This window comes from Cyclopterus lumpus, chromosome 20 (genome assembly GCF_009769545.1).
Source record: "Cyclopterus lumpus isolate fCycLum1 chromosome 20, fCycLum1.pri, whole genome shotgun sequence".
NCBI classification, from domain to species: domain Eukaryota; kingdom Metazoa; phylum Chordata; class Actinopteri; order Perciformes; family Cyclopteridae; genus Cyclopterus; species Cyclopterus lumpus.
Window position 1 is genome coordinate 9,981,531 of NC_046985.1, and position 27,445 is coordinate 10,008,975.

At 42.8% G+C, this 27,445-nt stretch overlaps 1 protein-coding gene across 1 annotated transcript in view; it reads right to left on the reverse strand.

The window, feature by feature from the left end:
- Window positions 1–27,445, reverse strand: part of stau2 (staufen double-stranded RNA binding protein 2) — a 76,438-nt gene that overhangs the window by 27,614 nt on the left and 21,379 nt on the right. Inside the window, exons 7-12 of the mRNA XM_034560206.1 lie at window positions 27,118–27,225; window positions 21,271–21,483; window positions 19,618–19,755; window positions 17,006–17,134; window positions 14,780–14,837; window positions 8,483–8,844 (exon numbers count right to left, since the gene is read on the reverse strand). Of these exons, the coding sequence (XP_034416097.1) occupies window positions 8,483–8,844; window positions 14,780–14,837; window positions 17,006–17,134; window positions 19,618–19,755; window positions 21,271–21,483; window positions 27,118–27,225 (1,008 nt within the window). The remainder of the gene's footprint in view (window positions 1–8,482; window positions 8,845–14,779; window positions 14,838–17,005; window positions 17,135–19,617; window positions 19,756–21,270; window positions 21,484–27,117; window positions 27,226–27,445) is intronic.

Consider the following 27,445-nt stretch of genomic DNA (forward strand, 5'->3'; position numbering starts at 1 on the left):
GCCATCTCCAGGTCAAAATTTGAATTTGTCCAACATTTTGTGTCATGACCAAATACCTGCAAAAAATCTCCTAACACTGTGGAGCATAATAAGTAAAGACTCACACATCCCCAGCACGGGGCTGTAGACTCTTTGAAATCTTAAGCTGGGTCTGGACTACATACTCTAATGCCACATTGTATGTGATATTGGACTATATAAATAAACATAGCTTGTTCCAAACACCAGCCAAATTCTGGTTAAAACAGCAAATTTGGCAGATCACCAAACGCCACCTACTTTCTTGGTGGCTTTTTGATGTCAGAGTTCTTGATTACTTTGGGTACGTTCAAGCAACTCTGACCTGCAGGTAGGAAAGGGTGTTGCTTGATGTGGCAGCATCGAAGAACATTATGGCATTATCTCATTTGCGATGATTTGTCGGAGACTGAAATAACGAGCTTCTTAAAAACAACCCGTCTATTCTCCCGGCCAGGATGTCTGTTTTGAGTGCATGTTTGTATGCATCCGTGAGCGCATGCATTCTAAACAGGCCTAACTAATCATCCCAGGTCCCAACTCAGAAAACGGCCTCTAATCCACTTCCTTTAGAGACAAAGAAGCCGGAGAGTTACGCAAGGCCTGCGATTGATCGATGGCACTAACGTGGAACGACCTCTGACATCTGGCTTCTAAAGCTGGACGGCTCCTCTTGAAATGCTCCTCGAACAAACGCGGACATATGCACAAACAAAACAAAAAATCACAGTCATGGTGTGCACGCAGCCGTGCCGAAATGTATGTTAAGAGCACAAATATGCATGCACACACCCGCAAACAGGAAACCAAACAGACATGTAGGGCATACACAGACACAAGTTCATATGATTAGGACTGTGTTACCAAATACTGTCAAGGTAACTGCAAAAAACAAACACTTATTATGCGTGTTGTCATAAATCCCAGTTAAAGCCACAGAACACAAGCACTTGCAGGACTAAGAGCTTGATTTCAGACTAAGCCGAGTGCAGCCTGTGGAGAATCAAAGAGCACGGAAATAACTTTGACTTTACTATAATAAACAAGTCCTCTAAGCTGAGGAACGCTGTCATTGTTGGTGAGAAGCAATTAGGGGTCCAAGTCGAGCCACTTCAGTGGGGACATCAGGGGTCAAGAGTGTTTAAAGAACACTGTTAATATACGTTTCACTTCTCCTAATGGCAGGGTGCTAAGGACCAACAAAGCTGCCACTCTAGAAACCTTGAGAGCTCTTTGCCTGAATCGCACAGAGAAGCCTTGAGACAATGAGATACAGTGAGTTTGAAGGATGCCAGTTCACAAGAAAATCTATTCCATGAAGTTCTAGAAATACATGTTAAAAAAAAAAAATGCCCAGAATAACTAGAAAGACAGACACCATTTCTTCAACGGCAGGAGAAAGACGACCCGCACATTAAATATGAAGCCATATAAAGTCATCAGATACTTTTAGCCGCCCCAGCTTAGTTTAGCATAAATAATGGAAACAGTGGGAGACAGCTCGCCTGGGTTTGTCTGTTTCTCTGCTGGGCGCAGTGATTTCTAGTGAGTTTCTATGTTTCTGTGAGTTTACTAAGCTAGGCCGATCTTCATTTTGTTATCTCTGGACAGAGCCATGCTAGCTGTTTCTACAGTGACTGTTGTGCATATAATGAGGAACACTGTTTAGATTCTTTAAAATGCAGCCAGGTTACCACTGTCCGATCTCCCCATGCTGGGCCTGTGCTGGCACACAGCTGCGAGCACTGCCTAGTGTCAAGAATAAATTAAATATGATCAATACTATCAAAATAAAGAATAGGAAAAAAAAGAAGAAAAAAAAGGATTATGCTGCATATTCAAATCTGCAATATGCTGTCCTGGCACTAGAGAGTATTTGATTTAAAGGTTTGCAAATGGGCTTGATTGTGGTGTAGAAACATCATCACTCAGTTTTGCCAAACACACAGAGACACACGCACCGACACGCACACAGGGCCACCATGTAAGCAGAGAGACTGTGCGCCGAGCCAGCACAGCATTAACGGTCTGATTTATACCACAGACAAAACTTGTTTTCGAAGATCGCTCTTCACACAAATATGCCGCAGAGCACAGCTGGAAGCCATCACCCTGCCGCAGAAATCAAACATGGTGGGATTAGCCATCCCGAAATGCATTTTCTAACACAAATCCCAGAGTAAACAGAGAGTAGAGGAATGAGACGATGACAAAGAGTTTGGAAACAAACTGTTAAGAGTCTTTGAACGTTTGTTCCAGATCAGGCGTTTGATGTTGATACAGAGAGATGAGTCAGCAACGGAGATCAGAAAAAAAGGAGGGAGAAAAAGAAGAAAAAAAATGAGCGTAGTAAGTGCCAGGCAGGGTACAAGGTGTCGTCGGCACCATTTGAAGTGGTCTTTCTACACAGCCAAAGAAGGAAGCAGAGAGAGGGAAGAGCAAACAACGTGAATGTGTGAGAAATCCTGGGAACTGCACTGAATGGATATCAACACCAGCCACCCGCCAAGGATGGTGTTTTCATTAACATGGGATTTCCAACATGGAAGTTCTGATTCCAGCACAGCAAAGAGTACGGGCCCTCCCTGCTCTCTAAATCCACCTCCCAACTGAAGCCTGCCTTGCTCGATAGCATAACTCAGCTGATCGCTATCTCTGGTGTTATCGAGTTTGGATTTAGCAGGTGGACAAAACTGATAGGTACAGTAGATCCCATCAAAGTCTTCTAGACACAACATGGCATGTTACAATACAGCGTGGGAATATTTGATTGCCATATGCAGGAGGATATTAACAATTTCGGAAACAGTCCAATATCCTGTGTCACTAAGAGTTAACATCTGACCCATATGAATGAATGACTGATTGATTGTCATGCACATAACTTGCCCAACCCTCAAGGGTTCATAAGACACCAAAAATGCAGCTGCACACATTTCATTATGCTTCAGCTTACTTCACCGCTCGGCCTCAAAGAGAATATTCTGCCTTCTCTGCCAGGCCGGGCAAATTAAATCCGATACAACAAAAAGGTTATTTTCCTGAAAGACAACTCAAGTTTTTCATCGTCATCCAGCTAAAATAAATCAACATAAATGAAAGTAATTTGACTAAAGAGTACATCCCTGATGTCCTTGTAGGTAGGACAGTTAGGGCTGATGGTGATGTTTCTGAGCGCAACTGTGCACATGTGAATCTTTGTCTTTTGTCGAAGTTATACTTCACATAAAGTTCTGCACTATAGTTCTTTTTTATGAGACGATGTATGATGTTTTTCAGAGTACTTTTCACAGTGCAAGTGAGCCTGCACTAATGATTTGAGAATCTGCACACAAATAACACAACCTAATCAAGTTACACTTTATGCGAGCCATCAAAAACTCTACAGGCTGCTATAATACACAAAGTGGTTCTGTCATATTTTCCATTTGCACAACCAAAACACAACCTCAGGAGGCGTGTAATTTGTGAATTTCGTGCTGAATAAGGTGCTACATCAACAGTACATGCCAGTTACTTAGGAATATGGCTTACTGCATTAAGCGGAGCAAAAATAATGAGATCTGTTCTGTGTCATATTGTTTTTATGCACCTTTGGTTTAACATGATGCATCTAATCTCTACACAGTATAACCAAACGGTGATGAAATACAATGTAAATGTTGAATCAACTGGTCCTCATATTGGACATGATTTAAAGCAGGACTATGAAACACAAAAGTGGAATTCGTCAGCAACTAAACATATTGATTTTCAATTCTATACACTCCGGCCTTACTTGCTCAGGTATGACCAGTTAGTTGGTTGATGTTAGCTAATGAAAATATAAGCATGGCTGCGTTTACCAAATATTTTTCATCATTGATTGAATTTGTTTTAACAATGACGGGAAAAAAGTCTGTCCATCATTTTTGACAGACTGGAGGTCTATAACCATTACGGGCCACGGCGATGCTTCAGAGGGAGTGTTGGAAGGGTCAGGGTCTCCCATGTTCATGGTCTTTTATATATCCAGGATTCAATTCAATTCAGTTTATTTTGTATAGCCCAATATCACAAATTACTAATTTGCCTCAGAGGGCTTTACAATCTGTACACATACGACATTCCTGTCCCAGGACCTCACATCGGAACCCCATTGACATTTTGAATCTCATTTCCAAGGGGGGCTTGGTCAAGATGGCAGCGTAAAAACTTCTCACACACATACACGCACACGCGCACACGCACACGCGCACACACACACACACACGCACACGCGCACACGCACACGCGCACACACGCACACACGCACACACACACAGCATTATTAGAAACGCTATTATGCTTAGCCTTTCTTATTAATTAATCTAGTTAAAAATGTCTCTGTAGATGGTTCTAGGAATGACGTACACACACACACACACGTACACACACACGCACGTCTTTCATCCGCACTTCCTCTCTCTCTGCCCCTTTCTCTTGCTCAACCACTCAATAAGACCACTGCCAGTCCACATTCAGACACGGATAAACGGAGACAGAGGCTCTGACGAACACTCTGGTCTTCCAAGAACCAAGCAGGTTATTGGAAATTCAGTGCATGAGAACAGGCGTGAAGGAACGACAGAGAATATCTGCTCAGAAGCAGTATATCGTTTTTTTAATCCAGGTGTGCATCGCCACTCCATTTGAAAATCAGCAGCTTTCCATCAATCATTGGACTTATATGAAAAGTCTTCGGCTCACTTAAAAAGGGAGGTAACGGTTAATAATCTAATGGCGTGGCAGTTTGTGATGACTCTATTAAGTAATGTGATGGCAGAGTAAATGGGCAGCTGGTGACTGCAATGCAGAGGTCAAACCCCTCAACTTCTTCAAACTACACAAACGGCGAACGCAATTATGTCGTTCGACCGCACGGTACTCTATGCATGGCTCTACTCAAGTCCACTTGCATGGAATCGTTCTTTTTTGTGGGGGTTTTCCATGATAAAGAGAGAGAGAGAGAGAGAAAGAGCGAATCATCACCAGAGCGTCACTGGACATCCTGCAGAAACATTTTTAAATATCCAAGCTGCCAATCAATTGCAAGCGCATTTAAAAAACATTCACAGATATAAAAAATGTGCAACCCACAAAACTTACTAGTGTACAACTGAAAGAATGTAGGTTTGGTTGCCAATGAAAGAATCCAGTGAGAATTGCGTTGAAAATGACGTCACAGCAGTTCCACGCGGCGTTGCTATGGCGATCATAGACAAAAGCACCTGGTACTAAAAGTGAGTTGAGTCAAGGTGAACAATGCAGTGGAAATGAGGTCTTAAGAGAGAGAGAGCACACTTGGGGGAGCAAAAGGTAAGAAATAAAAACAGAGGACGCGATTATGATGGAGGTGCAGAAAGATCAACACATAATCATAACAAGAAAGCAGAGAGAAAAATACAGGGAAAAAGAGAAAGAGGGAGAATCTGTTATGTGGCTCTTACTCAGTACTTCATGCTTGGTCCATGTGTTGTCTATTACCTCCTGCTTCTTTGTTTCTGCCCTACTTCCAGCACACATACCCGCCGTGCCAACAACACGCCAGCCAAATTAATAGCACACACACACACACACACACACACACACGCACACACACACGCACGCACGCACACACACACACAACACTGTTGCTTATCCAGTCAGAGCTTCCACCAGAGGCTATTTCCCAATCAAATCAAAAGAAGGGCTTAGCAGGTAGGCCCGGGTCTTTGTCTGTGGAGCTGGGTGGATGAAACAGGCACTATGAGAATGTCCTCTGTACTTTCTTATTTGCTTTAATCCAGTGTTGGGCGGCCACTGTAATTTGCTCACTTGGATAACATAATTACATTACAAAAACAAAGTTACTAATCAATCAAGGAGATTATGATCAAATTACCCCCAAGAAAATCTGAGCACTAGTTTGCTGTTGAGTGTGGTCGAGAAAAAAGCCGACACAACACAAAGCGGCACATAACATGTCCAGTGGAAAAGCAGGCAAGTGCACTTTTTGGCAAAAACATAAAATAATCTGTCGCGGTTTAGCCCACAAAAACACATAAGAATACATAAGCCTTATAGTCTGCCTAACATGGCTTTGTAGGCAACCAGAGGTTCTCATTACAAACCCACATGATATGAAACATCCCCTCAATAGAACACATATTGCCTGCGTGTCTCAATTACAGCCTGAATTCCTCGCTTCAGAAATGCACACGCACGTGGAAATATGCAAAAATATTAAGTGTGTGTGTGTGTGTGTATATTTGTCGATTAAGATTATGCAGGTAAAGATGCATCGATCCATAGACGTACTTATATTTATCCAAATTCGGATATAGTTTGTGCAGTATGAGAACGACAAGGACATAATCTTCACACACAGGCTTAGCCCAACTCCTCAATTTCCACTAAACAGAACCTGCTGTGTGTGTGTGTGTGTGCGTGGGTGTGTGGGTGGGTGTGTGTGTGTGTGTGCGCATATGTACAAGTGTATTTGGGCTTGGCCAGGCAGCAGAGCTCTCTCAGGTTACACATACACAGGAAGGCTCAGAGCAATAACAAAGGCCTTTCAAAGGAACCCTCAGCAGGTTAAGATAAAATGTTTTCGCTCAAACTGATAAAAAGCATATGCAGCTTAAATGAACAGGCCCTGGTATCGGTGGCATGTTATGCACCGCAGATCGGCCGGCACTGATTAAAACAGACACCGGGCTGTCTCTCTTTAAAACACACACTGAGTGCCAACAGCAAGTGTGTGTTTCTGTTCTGTGTGTGTCCAGACTGGTAATGACAGAAGCACCTGTGAGGTTTAGTTCCAGCTCTAAATCCATAGCCAATAATGTCCACTGTAAGAAACAGAAAACGTGTAGTGTGTTATTGAGCAGTTCTACACTCTTTTCCAGTAGGACCACCACTCCCTTCTTCAAAGAAAGTCTCCTCCACCTCGAATCACCTGTAACTGCTACATGAATGTTTGTTTGTGTAGAGTGCATGTGCATCAATACAGAAAGCCTATCTTATGAGGTTTTAAGTGGTGTGTGTGTGTGTGTGTGTGCAACTTTTCTTCTTCATAACCACAGGTTGACCAAGACCAGGGTAGGAATGTGTGGGGGGTAATATTTATGCATGGTCATGCTAACATCTGTGCTGTCACATCAGCATGTGTGCACATTGTACGACTGTAGCACAAGATAACTGCAGCTTTTACCAAGTTTGAAATATTTTTAACTTTTATGATCTAATTTATGGCAGTTAAATGAAATACAATTCCTACATTCCACATGTGGAATAAATGTGGAATTGGAAACAATTGCATGCCTATCATCACGGAGGCCTTCTTGATGGGGCTTTTACTCAAAAGAAACAAAACGTGGTCTCACTTCCCTAATTGTGGTCATCATGTCTATCAGTTATGATAACATTATACTCTCCGAATTAACTGCTGATTACTTTGGTGAAGACTGAGATCTGAAAACATGGCTCAGTCGAATGGAGCACGAAACACGACCAGCAAGACAATCGGAACAATTATGAACACAACGTAAAGCCCCAATTACATAAACTGTGTGCATGACAAATACAGGAAGCAGGGTTACCGCAGAAATCAATGGCAGCCCGCTTGCCTGAAATAAAAAAAATCGCCAGCAAAGTAAATGGCTCGTCTTTGTGAGACATATTATTGGGCTTTTTAAGTTTTAGGGACAACCACACAGCAAAAGTCTCATATTTAATTAGTCAAATGTTGAAACCACCATCTAGTAACATTGATAACAAAATTAGATGCATCAAGAAATGCATCACTGATTGATCAATCGCATCGCATTGCTTTCCAGTAGCTTACCACATTATATTTAATCAATTTCTGGGTGGAAACCCTGTGGAAGTAATATTGGTCAACTTTGAACAAAGAAGCCAGTTTGTAAACTGTGATGGGTGTTTCGCCCCTGCTGATCGCCCCACCCCCCTCTTCTCTACTTTCTTCTGTTTCATGGATTGGAGGTCCATTCATACATTGTCATATTCATGTAATGTGTTTATGTAACTCTGTTCATTCTGTACACATGACATCTATTGCATCTGTCCATCCGGGGAGAGGGATGCTCCTATGTTGCTCTCCTGAAGGTTTCTTCACTTTTTTCTCTGTGAAAGGTTATTTTTGGGGAGTTTTTCCTGATTCGATGTGAGGTCCTGGGACAGGGATGTCGTATGTGTACAGATTGTAAAGCCCTCTGAGGCAAATTTGTAATTTGTGATATTGGGCTATACAAAATAAACTGAATTTAATTGAATTGTTTACAATGGAGAGCTTGCCTAACACGCACTTTGTCGAAGCTAAACAATAAATAAATAAATAAAGAAGCAAGACTAAGGTTGTAAGGTATATCAGAATGTCCATGTACTGCATACATTTTAGATCTTTTTCTTCAACTAGAGACACCCTTTAAGTAGCATGTCTCACCTGGAAGCCCTGGATGTGAGCCAGGTAGTCCAGCTGCTGCGCAGGCTGCACCGAGACGCCGCAGGGCAGGGCCGAGTTCTTCCCCTTCATTGACAGGGAGGCGTCGCCTGTGGGTGACTGACCATTAAGCAGCAGCTCCCTTGCCATGGTAGCAGTTGGGCTGGGTGAGGAGCCTGAAACGCTGTAGTATGGAGGGTGTCCTGGGGGCAGCGGGGCAGAGCAGGGCCCCATGTCTTTGGATGTCATGTAGTTGACAGAGCCGCCACCGTTGCTGCCAGGGCACGGAGCACTGCCCCCTTGCTTCCTGCTGGCCTCCATCTCCTGGTAAACGTCAGGGCTGAGGTGGAGCAGACCCTTCGGGGCTGCAGGGATCAAGATAGTGGGGAGGAAGGATGGAGGATGGAGATTGAGAACAGAGGAACACAATGAGGGTTGGATGAATGGACAGAAATGGAGAGAGAGAGAGAGAGAGAGAGAGAGAGAGAGAGAGAGAGAGAGAGTGGAAGAGCACATAGAGATGCAATGGGCAGAAATAGTGAAGTATAGAAGGAGCAGAAAGGGATGATGGAAGGAGATTGGGGGACAAACGAAAGAAAAATGGTTATTATGGCTCTCGTTATTAACCGTTGAAATTATTTGCACACACATTCCTCTGTACCCACTACCAGACAATGCCAGGGTGTGTGTGTGTACCTGACTGTGTGTGTGTGCGTGTGTGTGCCTAACCGTGTACATTTGTGTGTGTGTGTGTGTGTGTGTGTGTGTGTTTGCTGGCATCAAAACTGACATTCCATCACCGAACGTAGATGACAGTTTCATGTGGTTTGGCAGTTCCGGGTACTATCAAAGTGTCTGCTGGGAAACACACACACAGGCTCTTTCTTTCTCACTCTCAAACACAAACACACAGACACAAACGGAGCATCCACCAATATCAACAGAGAGGCTATGACTTCATCATTGATGGGAGTCAGCTCACCGGCATCCTGCTTCACTTATGACGTCTCTTCAAACGCGGATCCAACAGAACTCGGAAGCCGGTTCGGTCTCAGATCAAAGTTCTTGTGAGAATACTTTGGTGGCTCGGGAGAAATCGCCCGGAGCTAATTTGATCCGAGAGGCCAAGGCACCTCTGACCAGCTCTGCTGCAATAGGACGCACCTTGAGCTGAGCACAACAGCGGTCCAAGACTATGTTCCGATCCGGACTATTTAAGATTGTAAGAATCTCATTCAGTGATGCTGGCTTGCGTTCACTCGGACATCACTGTCCTGAAGTGGTGAGGTGGAAGAGGGAAACACCAACACGTTGTGGCTGCGATGAAAGTGAGAGGAAGGCATATAAGATGTGAAAGAAGAAGAAGAAGAAGCGATCTGAAGGGAGAGGAAGGATAAAAGAGAAGGATGAGCTGGGAGCCAGTACAGATGGAGGAGGAGATGGGGATGAATGGATGCGAAAACCACGCGGAGCCTCCGAAGCCCCGCCAAGGTCACCAGAGACAGGAAGACCAGCTGTGTCTGTGTCTGTGCGTACATCCATGTGTGCTTGTTTGTGCGTGTGTGCGTACGGGCCAACAGCTGGGAGAAAGCAGTGAGCGCATGACTGACAGGCCACTTCCTGTTTGAGTTAACATTACCATCACACATACAAAGAAAGAGAGTTTTGCACACTTGTAGCTTACTCTCGTCTAAGGTTTCTTAGACCCTGCAAACAGTATTTCCCAATAGGAACAATGAAGTTTGCGTTCCTTTCCAGAGGAGCGGAGAAGCTGAAGGAAACGGCAATGAAGTCCAGGACTTATTACTCATACTACAACAAACTGCCCCACGCCAGCAATGACACAACTGTTAGGATTTTATCCCCTCCCAATCCTGATGACAACTTTAATTAGAATTTACGCAAGTAAAACTCGCAGGCCTGCACATTCTGAATGTCTCACAAAAAATGAAAGGTGTTAGCCAACATGACATCAGCTGTGGACAAAGAAAATTGTTTTTTTGGGTGGGTGGGAGGCGGGTTGTTGGGAAGGGGCAGTGAATGTAAGCCATGTGAGTGTGTGAGATTGTCTGCATAAGTGTGTGTGGGCGTGCCTGTGAGGATGTTTGCATGTTTGTATGTGATTGAGTGCTTGAGGGTGGTGTCTGATGGCAAGCAAGAGCGTGAGAGCAAGAAAGAGCAAGAGTGAGACAAAGGAGGAGAGACAGTTAGCGGGAGAATAAGTGAGAGTGACGGAGTGTGTTTGTGCGTTGGGTAAAGATTGTGAAACTGTGTACACGAAGCGGGAGCGAGTGGGAGAAAGGGGAGAGAAGCACAGTGAAGCGGAGAAGTTGGGGAACGAAACAGTAAGGGAGAGTGTGTTTGTGGTGCTGGTTCCAGGCAGCATTGGAGGGGTCCCACCCAGACTCGACGTCCGGTGGGCCAGGGGAGAGCTGGAGGGAAGCCAGAGCCAAGCATGAGACTGATCGAAAACAGATAGGGCCAGAGCCCGCCGCTATAAATCACCACGGTGGAGTAAGACCTTCACATAGTTCACGCACGCACGCACGCACGCACGCACGCACGCACGCACGCACACGCACACACGCACACACTCACACACACACACACACACACACACACACACACACACACACACGCATGCATGCACACACAGCAGGAAATGAAATGTGGCAACTCGAGTGAAAAGCCCTGCTGCAACACCCATGGGAATAGAAGGGAGAAAAATCACTCTTCTAACTTTTTTTTTCTTCTTTTTTTTCTTCTTCTTCTTCTTTCTTTTTACGCTCCTTCCTGTCTCCAAGCCACCCTGGTTGTTATAGAACTGCATCCCTCAGATCACTCAAGGCAAAGGACACTTTGCTTGACATAATGCAGCAATGTGCTTCATGTGGAGCAGCTGGTCAATGACGATTGCTAGCTCAGGTACAACCACACCATGTTCTTGACGTAAATATAACACACCATTATTAACCTAAATACTTTCTTCATATCACACCTATTTGTGATACTATTTATGGCTTTTTACAAAAAAAATTGAAATAGCCGTTGTACATAACTGGATCTCAAACTCAAAGATGGCATCCATTAAATTCTCTTTTACGAGAGAAACAACAAAATAATATCCTGCACACGTATTCAACCCCTTTGGCAATTTTCCTATTTTGTTGCACTACAACCAGCAAGTACAATGTATTTGTATTTATGTAATAGACACATAATCAGAATTGGTGAAATTAAAAAAAATCTGAGTGTGCAATACTGAATCTGTAACCACACCCGACAATGATGTCACAGAGTACCAGCACGCCCCAGAGTACACTTTACACTCCTGCAGCAAGATGAAAAAAACCAAGATTGTCACCTGTTTTAACGTGAACTTCAAAGTTCCTGTAAAATTCTATTTAATAGTGAAACGGGACTTATCTGTGAAACAGCTTGTGTAATTGAAACACTTGTAAAGTTTGTAAAGAGCTGACAAACAATGTTTTGCTATTTGTTTTCTCTAAAATTACACTTAAGCACAAATAACAAATTATCACTGTTTATCATATTAAAAAAAAGTGTTACAATCATTCTGATGCCAGAGCTTATTTTTATGGCGTATGCTGCAATTCTGCAAACTGATTTAGTTATTCCCACTTGCATTCAATAAAATACAGAGTCAATCAAAAACATTAAACAAACCTGAAACATCTTCCATTCAGCAACCAGATACACAGAAAACGAAGACCAGCTGTATCCGTTTGAATGAGTTGTAAATGGTGTTTATGCAATAAACATTCAGTCATTAGCGTCGTGTGAGTGTTGTGCGGTTTGGCCAACTTTAAAGAGATAATTAGCAGATAGTTACGCCTCATGCTGAGTCTGAGATAAACTATGAGTGGGAATGGCATGGGACCACAGACACGCTCCAAACCAACAATAGGAATAATCACCAAATAAGAACGACTTTATTTCCCACGGGGCTCTGCTCTGGAGGTATTGGGCAATGTTTGAGCTTGGGCTCCCATAGAAACCACAACCACCAAAATAGTTTATCCAAGAAAACAACCATGTATCTATAAACATAATTTAGATGAGATATCTTTCAGAGAATTGGACTAAACTACACATGTGAGTGCAGTAAAAGTTGTGTCAGGAGCTCAGTTCTCATCTGGATTGTGTAAACCAGGTTTGGACCAGCAATGGGCAAACACTAGAGCCTTCCAATCGTCTTTGTACTTTTCAGCACAAGAAAGCTGAACTCTCACATTTATTCCCCTCTCTAAACCAGAGCTGGACACCCCTGCAACGCTGCCAAATACATCCATTAGACTCAAGTGACGACAGCACATTCAAATCTAATAATAATATCTGTTTGTTTCCCACTCCGCTGCTCCACATCTCACACACTGTTCATTTGTCCCCTACACTGCTCTTTCTCAAGCTGTTGACATTTACTTTGCTGGCGGCACCCAGGGTGAAACTCCACACATCACAACAAATCAAGCTCATATATTCCAATGCATAATGATCTGCTTAAGCAACAACATGACTAAGAATTCCTGGCATAACTTACCTGTGATGAATATTAACCTACTTAACTGCCACACCATGTGGCATAAATGGAACAAAAAACAGACTTCGGAGACCAGGAAAACAACTGAAAATAGAATGCGATGTCTTGAAATGGTGTCTGACTTTGGTGAGATGAAGGCTTTTTCATTGTTTTTGTTTTGATTCAGATACTCAACAGATACAGCTTAGCGACACCAGCTGTCGCCAACTGAATTGCATCTTTAAGCCTTTCAGAGAAGGCTCACCCCTATACGCATAAGAAAACTCCCCGTAAAGCCATCACATTCCCATGAACATGTATACATAAATACTGTCATAAAACTATTTTGTATTTGTCTACAGTAAGATATGTCCCAATGTCTCTGTATTTGTTTCATATCTGGTTTCATCCTTGACAGAGACGAATGAACAGAGACTTAGCTCCATTTTAACATGTAGTTGAATAAACAGGTGAATGTAAGTGAACTGCAGTCAGGTGGAGTCTCACATAACAGCATTTGTCAGTTGTGAAAGGGTCTGGTTTTCAATGTAGCGTAAGACCATTCACATTCATACTAGCAGCTCTATGAGGCTATTACTAAGGCTTTGAGCTACATGCTAACATCCGCTTTATAAAACGCTCACAGTTGAGGGCAATGGAAATGTTATTAGTTTTGCAAGTATTTGGTAATAAACTAAAGTTTGGGACAAATTGGAATTATGACCTGATGATGGCGCTAGATGAAAAATCACGGGATTGCCAGTGTTAAATTGGTCGTCCTGAGGGGGACATGAACGTCTGCACCAAATGTCACGGGAGTCCATTAAATTGAGTTGTTGACACGTTTTCACTAAACCCCAAAAATATCAACCTCGTGATGGAGGTGGGGAATGTCAAGGGATCACCAAATGATTCATCCTCTGGGGACCACAAATGTCTACAGAAAAATTCCATTGCAATCCAACCAATAGCTTACCAGATATTTCAAGTCTCAAACCAACTGGTGGACAGACTGACTACAAATCAGTGAGGCTGAACTCAAACTACAGGGGGACACACTTTAAAATGATTTAATATGTTGAAGAGAGCTGCATCTACATTTGTGACACCATATATCACCCGCCATGACAAATTCCTTGTATGTGAAAACATACTTGGCAATAAAAGGTTCTGATGAGCTGCAAACTGCATCCACAAAGATGAACAGCAGTCACAAGCTAATCTAAAGGAAAATGACTTTATACTATATATTAGTAAATGATTAACATGAGCTTCCCTTGTTGCATTGTTTGTATTGACGATTTATTTACTTCAAAGTTCCATTGCTTTTTCATGAGGTCTTTAGCGCATGTTGTCTCCAGCTGGTATGCGGTGTATCATCATATAGCCTGCTCAACGTTTTGTGGCCATGTGTGTAGGATTGTGGGTATGTGTGTGTGTGTGTGCATCTGTGCTCCAGTGTGCTTGTGTGTTAATCCTGAGTGAAAGGCTACTTTTTTCTGCACAGGAAGGCAGTGGGAGGACTCCCCGGAGGGCCTCAGTGTGCCTGCGCTGTAAGCCTGTGTGAATGAGCCTGAATTCGCAGGCTCCCCACGAGGACGCACTGCCGATTAAGCTGACAGTCAGAAGCCCATTGACCAGTCACAGAGATTAAACGCCGGGCCATCTCGCCGGCTGAAACCACCTGCGGGATGGAGGGAGGGATAGAGAGCCGGAGTGGAGGAGGAGAGGGAAATGGATAGAGACGTGTGGATACTCACTGTTACTCGTCGCTTCGGTAAATGGCGCCTTTTGTCCATTCCAGCCTTTGTTGTCCATCTGTAGTGATTCGGAGAGAAGGGGGAGGTAAGAGAGATGTACATTCTTAAACAGATAGCTTCTTCACGCATGTCAGACGAGTTCCTTCCTTCTTGTTTGGGCCACAAAGAAACGAGCGCTCAGAGGAGTGGATGCTTAAGAACCTAGTGTCTGTCTCGGCCATCCACTTAATTAGGGGGGTTGTCAGTGTTGAGTATTTAAAAAAGCTCCCTTTTCAGAGTGTTATTTCTGCTGTGGTATGCGCATTGCCTCCACAAACGCAAACATGTGTGTGAAACAGAAAAACAAATAATTTCTGATGTGTGCGAGAGCTGAGGAGATGACATGGTTGTAAACAAATGCATCCCCCTTTAATACCTCTCCCAAGTCTCTTCACGCTTTTGCACAGATCACCCACAATCCCACGGTGGGAATGTAGTGCAACAGAGCACCCAAAAGAAGGGGAGGAAAGGGAGGACGGAGACACAGAAAGAGAGAGAGATCTAAAGAGAGACATCCTATCCTGCAAAACAGGAGCATGGCAAACACGGTTCAATCGTTCCATAGAGCTCTGGGTTGTCTGAGGACCTAATGAGAAGTAGGCCGTCCAACTCATTCTTATAGATATGTTTTCAGAGTTGTCAGGCTAATGCACAGCCATGTATCAGCCACTAACTCCATTCTGTCTAAATATTCTGCCTTGAGTGTTACCAGAAAGGTCTCCCCTCTTTCCAGGAATTAGATTAAACAGTGAGACTCAATAGACTCGATATTTCCAGTGCAGCAGCCTATCTGAGACCTTAGACATCAAAACATAGTAGTTTTGATGTGAGAGTTTCTAGGGCTAACACAACATTTGACATTTCATGTTGACACATGCAACTGGAGTGCGTTCAGTGTACAGATGCTTCAACACTTCAGAACAGGACGAATAGGCTTACGGTTTAGAAGTTTGTCAAAGAAAAATGGCAGCGCTCGACTGTTTAGTATGAGGAGGAAGGAGAAGGGGAATATAGACTGCAAATTGCATAGATTGTGGTTTCTGTGGAGGAAATGAGACAACTTGACAGACATTCTGATAAGAGCAAGTGTCATCCTTTAGCTGCATGGTATGGCTGTCTGAATACGATATATATGCTGCAGCACATATCTAACTAATGAGCTGTCTGGGGAACGATGAATATTTACAGAGAGCCTGGTTATGTAACCTCATCTCTATCTTAATATGCTCTCTTGAGCTTAGAAACCAACGAGGTGAATAAAGATGATGGTGATCAATGGTTGCTTGCAAAACATGTTCGGTTCAGGCGAACTGAGCAGGTTATATAATAGGTTGACGGCGTCGGCTGCACTGGGACTCGTGATAAATCAGAGAATCGACTGAGTATCACGATGTCTTGAGCTCTGCACAGTGCTGTCCAGATGCGATAGTGTCAAGACAAAATGGGATCGGTTTCTGTATGTGATCCATCAGCATATGGCTGTACAGTTACTCACCAACCCAGATCACAATCGCCGTAGCCGAGGGTAAGACATCCTGTATACATCTCAGTGTGTCTGTGTTTCTGTGCTTGTGGTAAAGGCACATGGACACATTGTGCTCAAATTATATTTTATCATGTATAATTAATAAAGCAACCTAGTTTTACTGACAGTAAATCGAAAACATGATTAACGGATAATGTACTTGTGTATTTATCATATGCAATATTCTCGTTTCCTTTCATGAAGGGAAACTGTGCTGATATTCAACCAGCTTTGTTTCATTACATGTGGGTAGAATATGCAAATGCACAATGTTTAACTTCCCTCCATGCTGCTATCAGCCTGAGCTTCCAGCAAAGGTTCACCGAGTGACGCATCTTTAGGACTTTTGGGTGTTGTTTAAACAATTGACTTTCCTTCCGCATTTTTGTTTTGTTTAATCGGCCGGAGGGAAGTTAAACAATAACTACCAACATTTAGAGGTTACAGAACTGGTTATAAATGAGCAAAGTTTTCAAATAATTAATTTGAATTTATTTGTTGTATGATGTTGATCACTCACTGTCGTCCCCTTGAATAGGTAAAGAAAATACATCTACACAGACAGCAATCAGGCACTTAAACAAACGAGGAGAGCGGGAGACAAGCAGATAAACTGGCTAACAAATCGAAAAAGTTGTCGTGAGCGAGAGAAGAGTGAGCACCTCGGGGGTGTTCTGGGGGACTGTGGAGGCCTTGTATCCCAGCTGCAGGAGCATCTCCTCTGCTGCGTTCCGCTTGGCCACCTTCTTGTTGGGTCCTGTTCCCGTGGCAACCTCGCTATTCACCTTCACCTGCAAACACATGCACAGACACAGACACACACACACACACACACACACACACACACACACAATATATATATTTTAAGATTCACAATGAAATATTCTGTGCATATACACTGAGATAACAAATCCCTGAATGACTTGCTAAAACAGTATTAAATGTGCTAAAAAGGTCTTTTCTCATGACCTTCCTCTTCCTGTCACACTTTCATTCACTTTCAGGCCTCGCTCACTGGGCCGAGTCGGCAGAGCAATTTACATCAAACAAAAATGCTCTGAGTTAAGTGTTTGTTTTTCAGTGATCCTAAAACATTAAATCTTTCCACACAGAATGTCAGCAGAGAAATGTCCAAGAGAATATCAGACATCGTTACGTTATGCAAACAGACAATTACACTGTACAAATACCATTCTGGGAGCCAAAGCCTGTGAACAGCCAGACTTCAGTACACTCACTCAAAGTGGTCTGACATGCTCACTAAGTTCTTGTCTGAAGTAGGACACGACATACAATGAGGAGGAAAGCCTAAATAAAATTACCAAATTTCTAAAATAAACACAATTGCTCTTTTATCAAATCCTAAAAAATTGTCACCCACTCAAAAAGTCATCCGACCCAAGCTGGTGCCTTTTTTTTTTTCTCTAACGAGTGATGGGCTCAGAAAAAAAGATGCCAAAGCAGAGACTCATTTGAGCCCTGCCACTTACCAAAGGAAACAATGTGGACATTTTAGAAGAGCGAGTGGACTGCACAAAAGGAACACGCACACACTCGCAGGGCCTAATGTGTGTATCAAAGAGGCACGGAGAATAGGTTCGAGGCTGAATTACTGCCTGATGCTAAGAGAAGCTCTGTTCTTCCTATGAAAGAGGATTACGGAAAAGAGAGACAAAGAGCGAGAGTTTGACTGAGAGAGACAGACACAGAAAGACGAACAGGAAGCGCGAGACAAAGAGAGCCGCAGTTAAAATGTTGCGCATAAATTAAAATTGGACTATGCCAGCGTTGCCAGCATTTTTCCGCATCCTCGAATCAGACTGTTGACTTGTGTTGTAGATGCTCACAGATTGAAGCAACAACAACCAAATGCTTTTTCCTAATGCATGGCCTCAAGTAATTAAAGTAACTGTAGTTTCTGATGAGATTTCTCATCCATGCAGTCCCTGCTCTGTTTACTAGATTAGTGATAAACAGCAACTCATCCATAACTTAGTTAAGGGTTAAAGGTCGTTGCTGCAGCGAGACCATGATATTTTGATTCTGTTAATGAATACTGCCTCCTTACTACACCAGCCACACAGAGTGCTGCAGGAATGAGCCCTGAAACAAGGAAATTAATTCGCATTTCTGTACTTCTGGGTCCCTCGTCTTAAAGCCAGTGAGTTTTTTTTTTTTAAAGCAAACAAATAGATTTAAAAAATGTTATTAAAAGATATTAAATGTGTCAGTAAATATACCTGACAAATATGCTGACAAGGGACTAAATCAGCCTTGTTGTACATACTCGTGCGATTGTGATATAGTTCGTTTATAGCGTTTTAGCTTTTTGCTTCGGCCGATGATCAGAAATTCATCAAAATTGATGCTTATTTGTGAAGATTATCTTGCTGAACATGATGTAAAGGTATCATAAATGTGGGTTTACCACAGAGCTTATTTTTTGCAATAATACAAAATCGAATGCAAAACTCCCATTGGCTTTTTGTTGAGGGGACTAGTGAGAAACGATCTTAGGGGGTTGGCCTCAGAATAAAAGTCAGCGCTCCATTCTTACATCTTTCTGTAGTACAGAAGACAATCTCTGTGCTTTCTTTGTTACAGCTTTGAAATTTCAATTTAAAAAGTATAAAACAGTTGTACAACAACGCTATAAAGATGGAAGTTCATCTATTCTGAGCTTTATATGCATGCTATAAAAAATGAAAATCAAACAGAACTTTTCAAGAAGGAACGGAGAGTGAGAGAAAGGGGGAGTGAGAGGGAGGACGGGGAGGTCCAACACTAACAGCATGCAGAAAAGAGTTTCCAATTAAATTATAAATAGTGTTTTACATGCAAAATGGTACAAGAGCTAAAACTACTACACACGACAGAAATAGGAAACCAGATCATAGTCCTGAGAGAAAACCAAGAAACTTGTGTTCTAGTGTAAAGAGGTTACATAACGCTGCTGCTGCCTGCCTTTGGCCAGACAGAGAGGGTTTATTCGTGTTCTGCAAGTGGTCTGTGTTTCCCCACTTGATAAATACAGGCAGTCTATACCTGCTATTTGGTTCAGGACCCCCACAACAAGCATTTTCCTTATCCAGCAACTCATAACCCAAACCATTGGATAGATCCTACAAAGAGACCTGAAGCTGACCTGCCGCTCACGCTACATCTCCTGGGTACACACAGTGTCTTAGGGAAAATTAAGCAGGTGATAGTTTGGCTCCTTTTCTTCTTGTGCATTTACCCTTCTCCATCTTCATCAAACAAAACCCTTGTTTACCTGCATGATGAACTCCCGGCGTCGGGGCATCCCCCTTTCAGAGAGCAGCAGGTACTCTGGCTCCTTCTCCTTCTTGGCCTGCTGGATCTGGGCCAAACGGCTGATCGGGTTCATGCCCTGGCCATAGTCTGGTCCTGTCTGGGAGGAAAGGAGGACACACAGGGTGATCAGTTCCAGTCATCCCAATGATTCAGCATTGGGCTGGCAAAATGGACATGTTCCTGATGTGTTATCCTTTTTGTCTGATGGCCTATAACACAGAACAGGTAGATCAGCCTATAGTTTTATTCTTCTTCTTAATTGACACTGGGCTGACCCAACTTTAAAACCTCTCCCCCAAATGACTGCCAAAATGGGTTAGACAAAAAAAATTGCACAAATAAATGTGTACCTGCTGAACCTTTCCAGATTAGTAATAAATATGAATCAATTTCACCTAGATAATTAATATATATATATATATATATATACACACACACACACACACATACACACACACGACTCAATTTCACCCAAATATTCAGTAAATATAAATTACTTTTGATGATATTCTAAGTAAACAAAGCATTTTCTTTGCAAAATTGATTTGGATTTACTAAATATTTTCGGTCTATATAACTCATCATTTGGCTTTTCACTAATTATATTGTCACTTTGTTGCCATTTTTTAAGCATGCACAGATCAATTTATAGGCTATGATATCAAATAGCTTTTGCAGCTCCAGACAAATTGTATTGAACCCAAACACAAGGGCGTTAGATGTTTGTGGGATTTCCACAATAAGTATAAAGCAGAAATAGTGGTTATTTCTTCCATGGTGGATGGTGGAAATGATAACTGTTTCAACGCAGTAAAGCCACGGAGATAAGCCACGACCCTCTCTGTCTTTTGGTGTGAACGCAGCATAGCGCTAACCAAATTTGGTTTAAAATGTCAGTACTTTCAATCACAAAGACGCATTTATTCTAATATGACTGCCTCTCTACCTTCAGTTCATTCATGCTGCAGTTACGCACCCCTCCACCTCCCCATCTCCGCCCAGTCTTCACGGATCCATCAACTCATCATTCTATCAGCTCATCAGCCACCACCAGGTCTGGACTCCACGGGGGGGTCTATCTCGTTGCTGATCGGGGCCCTCATTTACAAATCTCCCCGCAGAGTCCAAGTGCCAAAGACTCTGAGACTTCATCATTTCATATCATCTGTTATCAATAAACATGCATCCTTTCTTCATCTAACTGGTCTCTCCCTGATTGAAATGCAGGTCTGCGTATGTGCAGAGCTTAACTGTTAGTTCAGTGTGTATGTGTAATATACAGTGTTACTGTATATAGGTGAACGGAAATTACATCACACTCATCTGCAAAAGATAGATGCAAAAGATAAATGGGAAAAGTCTCCCAATATCCTATTTCCCACTTTAAACCATTTTTCAGTGGAGTAATTGAAATAGTTACGATGAATAATTATGCCTTGCTAAAATGTTTTATGACTGACCAGAAGCAACACCTTAAACTTGACTGTACCTTGCCAGATGCCTCTAGTACATACAAAACTCTTCAGCATAATATGACAATTTGAATTCTCAGGATGAAATCATAGCATGTCTGGACACAAAAGCCACAGCTGCCCCGGCCCAGCCGCAGTACCTTGAGGATGGTCTTGGTGCGTTTCTTGTAGTGCGTCTTGGGTTTCTCCACGATGGGGATGAAGGGCAGCTTCTTCAGGTCCTGCAGGATGGACAGAGCAGCACGCTTCTTGGACAGCTTCTTGCTGTTGCCCTCGCCCTCTGCAGAGAACTCCCCCACGCTGACGCAGGTCAGGAAGCTTTTCATGTGCGGGGGGCCGCTCTCCTTCAACACCTGGGGGGATAGAGCAGGAACAGGTGGGAAAAGAGTATGTAAATGAAACTTCCAGATAAGTTTGTCATATACCAGGTTTGTCACAAGATGTTTTATGGGATACTGATGAAAAATGATTTTTCTTATCGTCGTGCATATATGTGTGAAGGAGTGTGTGCGCACACTGCAGGCAGCTACACCAGGTGGTCCAAAACATCTGTTCTTGATGGTCACAATGCTACCCACCCATATGTGTGCACGTTATTCTCACACACACACACACACACACACACACACACACACACACACACACACACACACGAGTGTAACGTGTTCCTAGATGACAGTCTCTAGTGATGAGGGCTCAGTTTCCTTCCTCTAGCCTCTGGTCACCTGGGAGACCTAAAACAAACACCGGCTGGCGTTAGGTCATGCTTCTGCAATCACATTCACTTCCTGTGAAGTCCAAGTGTGAGATTGTGTGTGTGTGTGTGTGTGTGTGTGTGTAGCAGGTGGGGTTCTCCCAATCTGATTAAGGAAAACACGCTGGAGGAAGAACAAGGTTTCACACACTAACGGAGTCGAGCAGTACATGTTCGGCTTATGTGGACACCTTTTGGATTCATAGGAGTTTTTCGCCCTCGCTCTCCCTCCACCTGTAGCTGCTGTGTGTGAATGTCTATTTGGACTTTCTCAAAATCCTCATATCCCACCACCCTCTTTCATGCTCTCCTTTATTTGAGCTCAATTTGTGGTGCAGACAGTGCAAATTGGAGCAATCAGATACAATCTAGAAACAGTCCATTTGAACCTTGTGACCGATAAAACAGATTACACTGATAAGCGAAACCTTGAGCATTCCTCAAATGCTTCACACATCAACACAGACTAATACAGACCTTGAGGAGAACAAAGAATAATGTGTGCATACACTGTACTCTCTACTATACAACTATACTCTATACACAATACTTTGTTCAATTAACAAGATGAAATGACAAAGTAAGCCTGGCGCATGAAAACCAAACACGGAAAGGTAAAGCCCAAATAGTTATTAAAGCTTCAAAAATTGATAAAACACGGCCATAGCATTGCAAAAACATATGATGAAGTAGTTAAAGTAACTTACTTGCTGTGAAATTGAATTAAAACTTTATTAAATACAGGCTAAAAAAGAAAAGAAGAGGAGGTTATATTTAGGTTAACTCATCCCAACTATTCCTACTGAGGTAACTGAAGGACATTCTTGTTGACAGGGCTGACACTGGCCCTGTGTTTGCTCTCAATGTACCTGTTAGCCTATCAGCATTCCCGCACAATGAGTTTAACTATACAGTAAGGATGTGTGTTGTGGGGCTGCCTTGGAGCACTAGCGGCCCAAGCTAACATCCAAACGCACTCCCACCCAGGGGACCTGCTCTGGTCTTGCTCATCACCAGAAAAAGGAAATGTAACATGGCAGCTTATTGTACTTGATAAGACAGTCAATGGGACGGGACACATCCAATTTCTAAAACGTTCTTCTTCAATCGCTGGTGTTGATGATGGATCACTGGCCCTGGTCAGCTTGCGCTACTAACAGAATGTGGATGTGATTGGTGTTTAGTTACGGACCGGCAGTCAGAAGGCTCTGATGCTGTTGAAGTGAATGACGACATGTGCAGGACAATTTTATAGCTGCACTCAATCACTCTCTTTCAAGCTTTCCCTGTCTTGAGGTCCGTCCCAGAAATAAACACATTTTCATCCTGGTGGCCGTGTGGCTAAGATGATGCGATGGCAACGTTCCTGGTGTGGTCATCATTTATTGTTCTACACTTTGATTTTCATACCGATTTAACGATTGACTTGGAGAGTGTCAATAGCTGACTTTAAGAGGTTGCTGGCAGGTGAATGTTTTTACCTGTGGACAGAGGCTAGCAGACAATGATCAAGCAGTCCTCTTTGGGTTTAGAACTTTTAAGCTGCCTGCTTCTCCAAAACACTCTGAATACGGCAGAACAAGTGATGGACAAGTGTTGCACTGATAAGATAAGTGACTGGTGCCGTCTAAAAAGTTAAAACATGCAGTTACTAACAGGAAGTCAAAGAAGAAATGTGGCCTGTATATGTATACGGTACAGTCAACAAAGAGCATGAGACAAAGTGTGTATCTGTGCACACATGTCACACACTCTTGGCCCATGGTGGCGGCAGACGAGCTGCAGTCAGTCTCCTGGCAGACGATACGGGATCTGCGCCACACCGATGGGATTTCAGCACTTCTATTCATTTACACGCACGCCAAACACACCCGTCTACCACCTTATCACAAGGATCGGGTTGTACACAGGAATCACTTGGTAATTCAATGTTGATTTCTTTTTTTTTTCTTCTTCTCCTCTTGCCGCTTCATCTTTTCTCGAATGCGGGACGACTCTTCGTCAGCTTCTCATAGAGACATTAATACCCTGAGCAGTCTGAGGTTCCGTGCATGTGAGACTTCAGGTACTCTGGAAGAGGAGGCTATGGGAGCAGGGTAGGACAATGGTGGGGTCTGGTAGAGGGAAGAAAGGCTCTTTTGTGATGAGCGGTGGATGGACAAGCCCTGAGGGAAGCTGCTTCTTGTAAGATGGGTGGTTCTTGGCCAGGACCCTCTTCTCTTGTATCTAAGATCCAACACACAAGCTGTGATTTATAGATCGGTTCCTCTTTGATGCTGACATCTGTTTGATATTGCCTGACAGGGGGATTAAATGAGCCAACTGGCTCGCAGGGTGGCGGCGACCCTCATCGTTGCAGAGGGATAGGAAAGCAGACACTTGCTAGCAGTGACTCACGGGTAATTTCATGCCCCAGTGAGGGCAGGGATGAGATGAGATGAAAACATGGCTGCTATGAAAGGCGTTCACATGAGAGATGACCGTTACGGTTTTGTGTAGGATGCATGAATGTGTAACTGTGCGTGCAAGAGTGTACCATTTCTTCTCAGCGCATCAAAGGACACACAGTAAAGGGGATGTAACATGGCAGGAAGAGAGATGAGGCCAAACTTTGTCTAATGAGTTATAATGTAATGGACCCAATGGGCAAAAAAAAGACCATTGTGTAATTTACACTTGGTCTCCAGCCACAGCGTATGCATGCAACATGCTGATTGAGGATATTTGCCTTTAGTTTACTTTAGGTTGACAAAGCAGAGGAAAACAAATATTGTCTGACTGATATGCAGAAATGGAGAACAAAACTGCAAAGAAAATTAAAAGACTTCCCTTAAGGACACAAAATTGTTAGTCTGACATACTTTAAATCAGGCATTTGAACAAACCAAGCTAGGCACTGCTGTCACTGCGGGACCACACATCTCAATTTGTGAAATAGGCAAATAGCTGTTGACGGAGATATGGATAGATGGTTAAAATTAAAGACCAAGTGGAGAGAAAGAGAGGTCTGTGGTCTGCTTTTAAAACCGCTGCTGTCAAGAGTCCAATTTGAAGGGACTGAAAATGAAAGTTAAGTAATTGCTGACGGTGAAAGAGATGACAGATAATAAATCACATCAATCCAGATTTCGCTGGTTGAAGTTATTAATAGTAGTTCCAGGAAGGACAGTCATGTCATGCTCTGATGAGCAAAAGCGGTTTTTTTTTTTAGGGTGTGGGGGCAAAAGGGAGGACTGGACAGCTTTCAAGATAATTTGTTCAATGTTGTGTAAACTCGTATTAGTAAGCACAGTGAACAGAGTGAGAAGCGTCTCCCTCCCTTCCTTCCATCCCGTCTCTCCATTTCCTCTCACCCCAATCCGCCTATCCCTCTAGCCTCAACAGGCAACCACCCTCTGTGTGATTTTTGGGAGTGATGGAAGGAGGTGGAAGGCAGGGATTCTGTGGAGGAAGGGAGGGGGCACACAGAGTAAACTGAGCCTCCCTGGTTTTTGGCAACTTGCAGAGAGCAGTAGAAGAAGAAGAGAGGGCGCTCGGGGAGTGAATATTGGATGAGTCAGCTGAGATACGGTAGAAGCCAAAGAGAACAGACCCTGTAGGTCGTTTAAGGACAACCTAGACTTCCTTGTGGATTTAGAAAAGTTGGGGACAATAACGTCAATGTTTAGGAAAGCAGTGGGAGGAGTCTCTGTGACGGCGAGAGGAAACTTGTTAGGCAACACTGAAACCCTGAGCAATGCAGGTAACCCTCAGTCTAGCTGGGCAGCTCCCAGGTGAGTTTATTAAGGTCACCAACTCACTGCAGCAAAAAGCTTTAATCAGACACAGCTGTGAATGCGAGTAAGCCGTCAGCAAACCAATGCAGATGCGGCTTCAGATTAATCTCCTCTAATGGTCACTTCAAGCTGGGTGTTAAACCGCCGAAGAATGTACTGGAAAATGGTAAAGGAAAATCCCAAATACGTTTTCTAACAAACACTGGGGTTTTAATATTAATAATCACACGCACACACTTACATTTCGCTGCAGCTGTTCACCTCCACTTTGCTGAGGTTTGAAGAAATATATACACTTATTAGAAAAAAGAGGTGCTCTTTCACAAAGCAGTTAGTTTAGACTGACAATCTCCAGCTGGAAATAGTTCTTATGTAATGCATTGGAATTAAGTAATTTGATGCTTCATATTGAGCATCTCGACTTCAAATGGATGTCAATAGCTTTTTATTGTTTGCCTCAATGAAGTTGTTAAAGAGATGAGCACAAGACAACAGCTGTCTGTGGTTTTCTACCACAATCGATCACACAGTTGGGACATAACTACATAAAGGAAACAAACAATTAAAAAAAGGTAGACGGGTTTAACCTAATTTTGATTAGATTCAATCATCCTATGATTCTCTAAACTGTGTGGGAACCAAAGCCCAAATGTGTCAGTGCCAGAAAGAAAATATTTTTTTCTTCTTCTAAATAATTGCAGGGTTCAACTTCTTTAATACCTTCATACCTTTCCTGGGTTCAGCAACAGAGATATATATTGGTTATGATATGTAGGCGAGCACTGTTCAACCCAAGAAATGTAATTTTGAATTCTAGTCAAATCCCAAGGTTCACATGTCATTTTGAATAAAACAGACATTTGTGAAACAATAATGCACAAGATAGCTTCGACGCCATACAATATCAAACAAAGGTGTGATATAACTTTTGGTAACAGTATACAATTCTTTTTTTTGCTGAAATTGTGTCAGAAACTTTACTTTACAAATAAATACTTATTTGAGGGCTCAGAGATCATTTAAAGAGGAACATTGGCTGTTAAATACTGGTTAAAAATAAAACTGCAAACTGATGAATATAAGCCCGTCTAATTTAGTACACATGGCTGCACCTCATCAGCTGAGTCACCTCAAAATACATTGAGAGCAAGTGACTCGAATCAGCCCAGAAACACTTTGAACTGGACACCAGAAGAATTTCCACAAGCTTTTTAAGATAAGTGAACTCACTGATGGGAAAATGAAGCAACGCTTGGTGAACATGCATGTCTTTGTGTGGTTTCTTTTCCCTTATCGTAGGGTTTGAGTATTATCAGTGTGACTCCTTCAGTCTTCAGACTTGTTTCATTTTTGTAATACTTACTGTAAATCATGACTACTCATACATTCTGCGTGGCCTTATCCTCTGAATAATTGTATCACATGACCATATTTGTCTCTTTTTTTTTTTTCCTCACCTCAAAGTTGACAGACAAGTTCCTCTTCAGGGCAATTTCGTAGACCAGGCTGATCTCTGATTTGCTGGCATCAGGGCCGTCCTCAGGCTCTCCTTTTTCCTCCGGGCTCTTGAAGAGAAGGAAAAGTGTCACGTCAAAATGGTTAAGGAGGACAAACTGATTGTTGCTGCTCACACTAAAGCCAGTAAAAACTAGTTTAAGTAATGTATTATCTATAATGCATGAACTTTTCAGTATGTTTCAAAATTTCACCTGTAAAGCGTTTTCAGTTGTTGACTGGTAGAAATACAAACTTTTTTTTTTTAGGTGCACCTTGTTTACATAACTA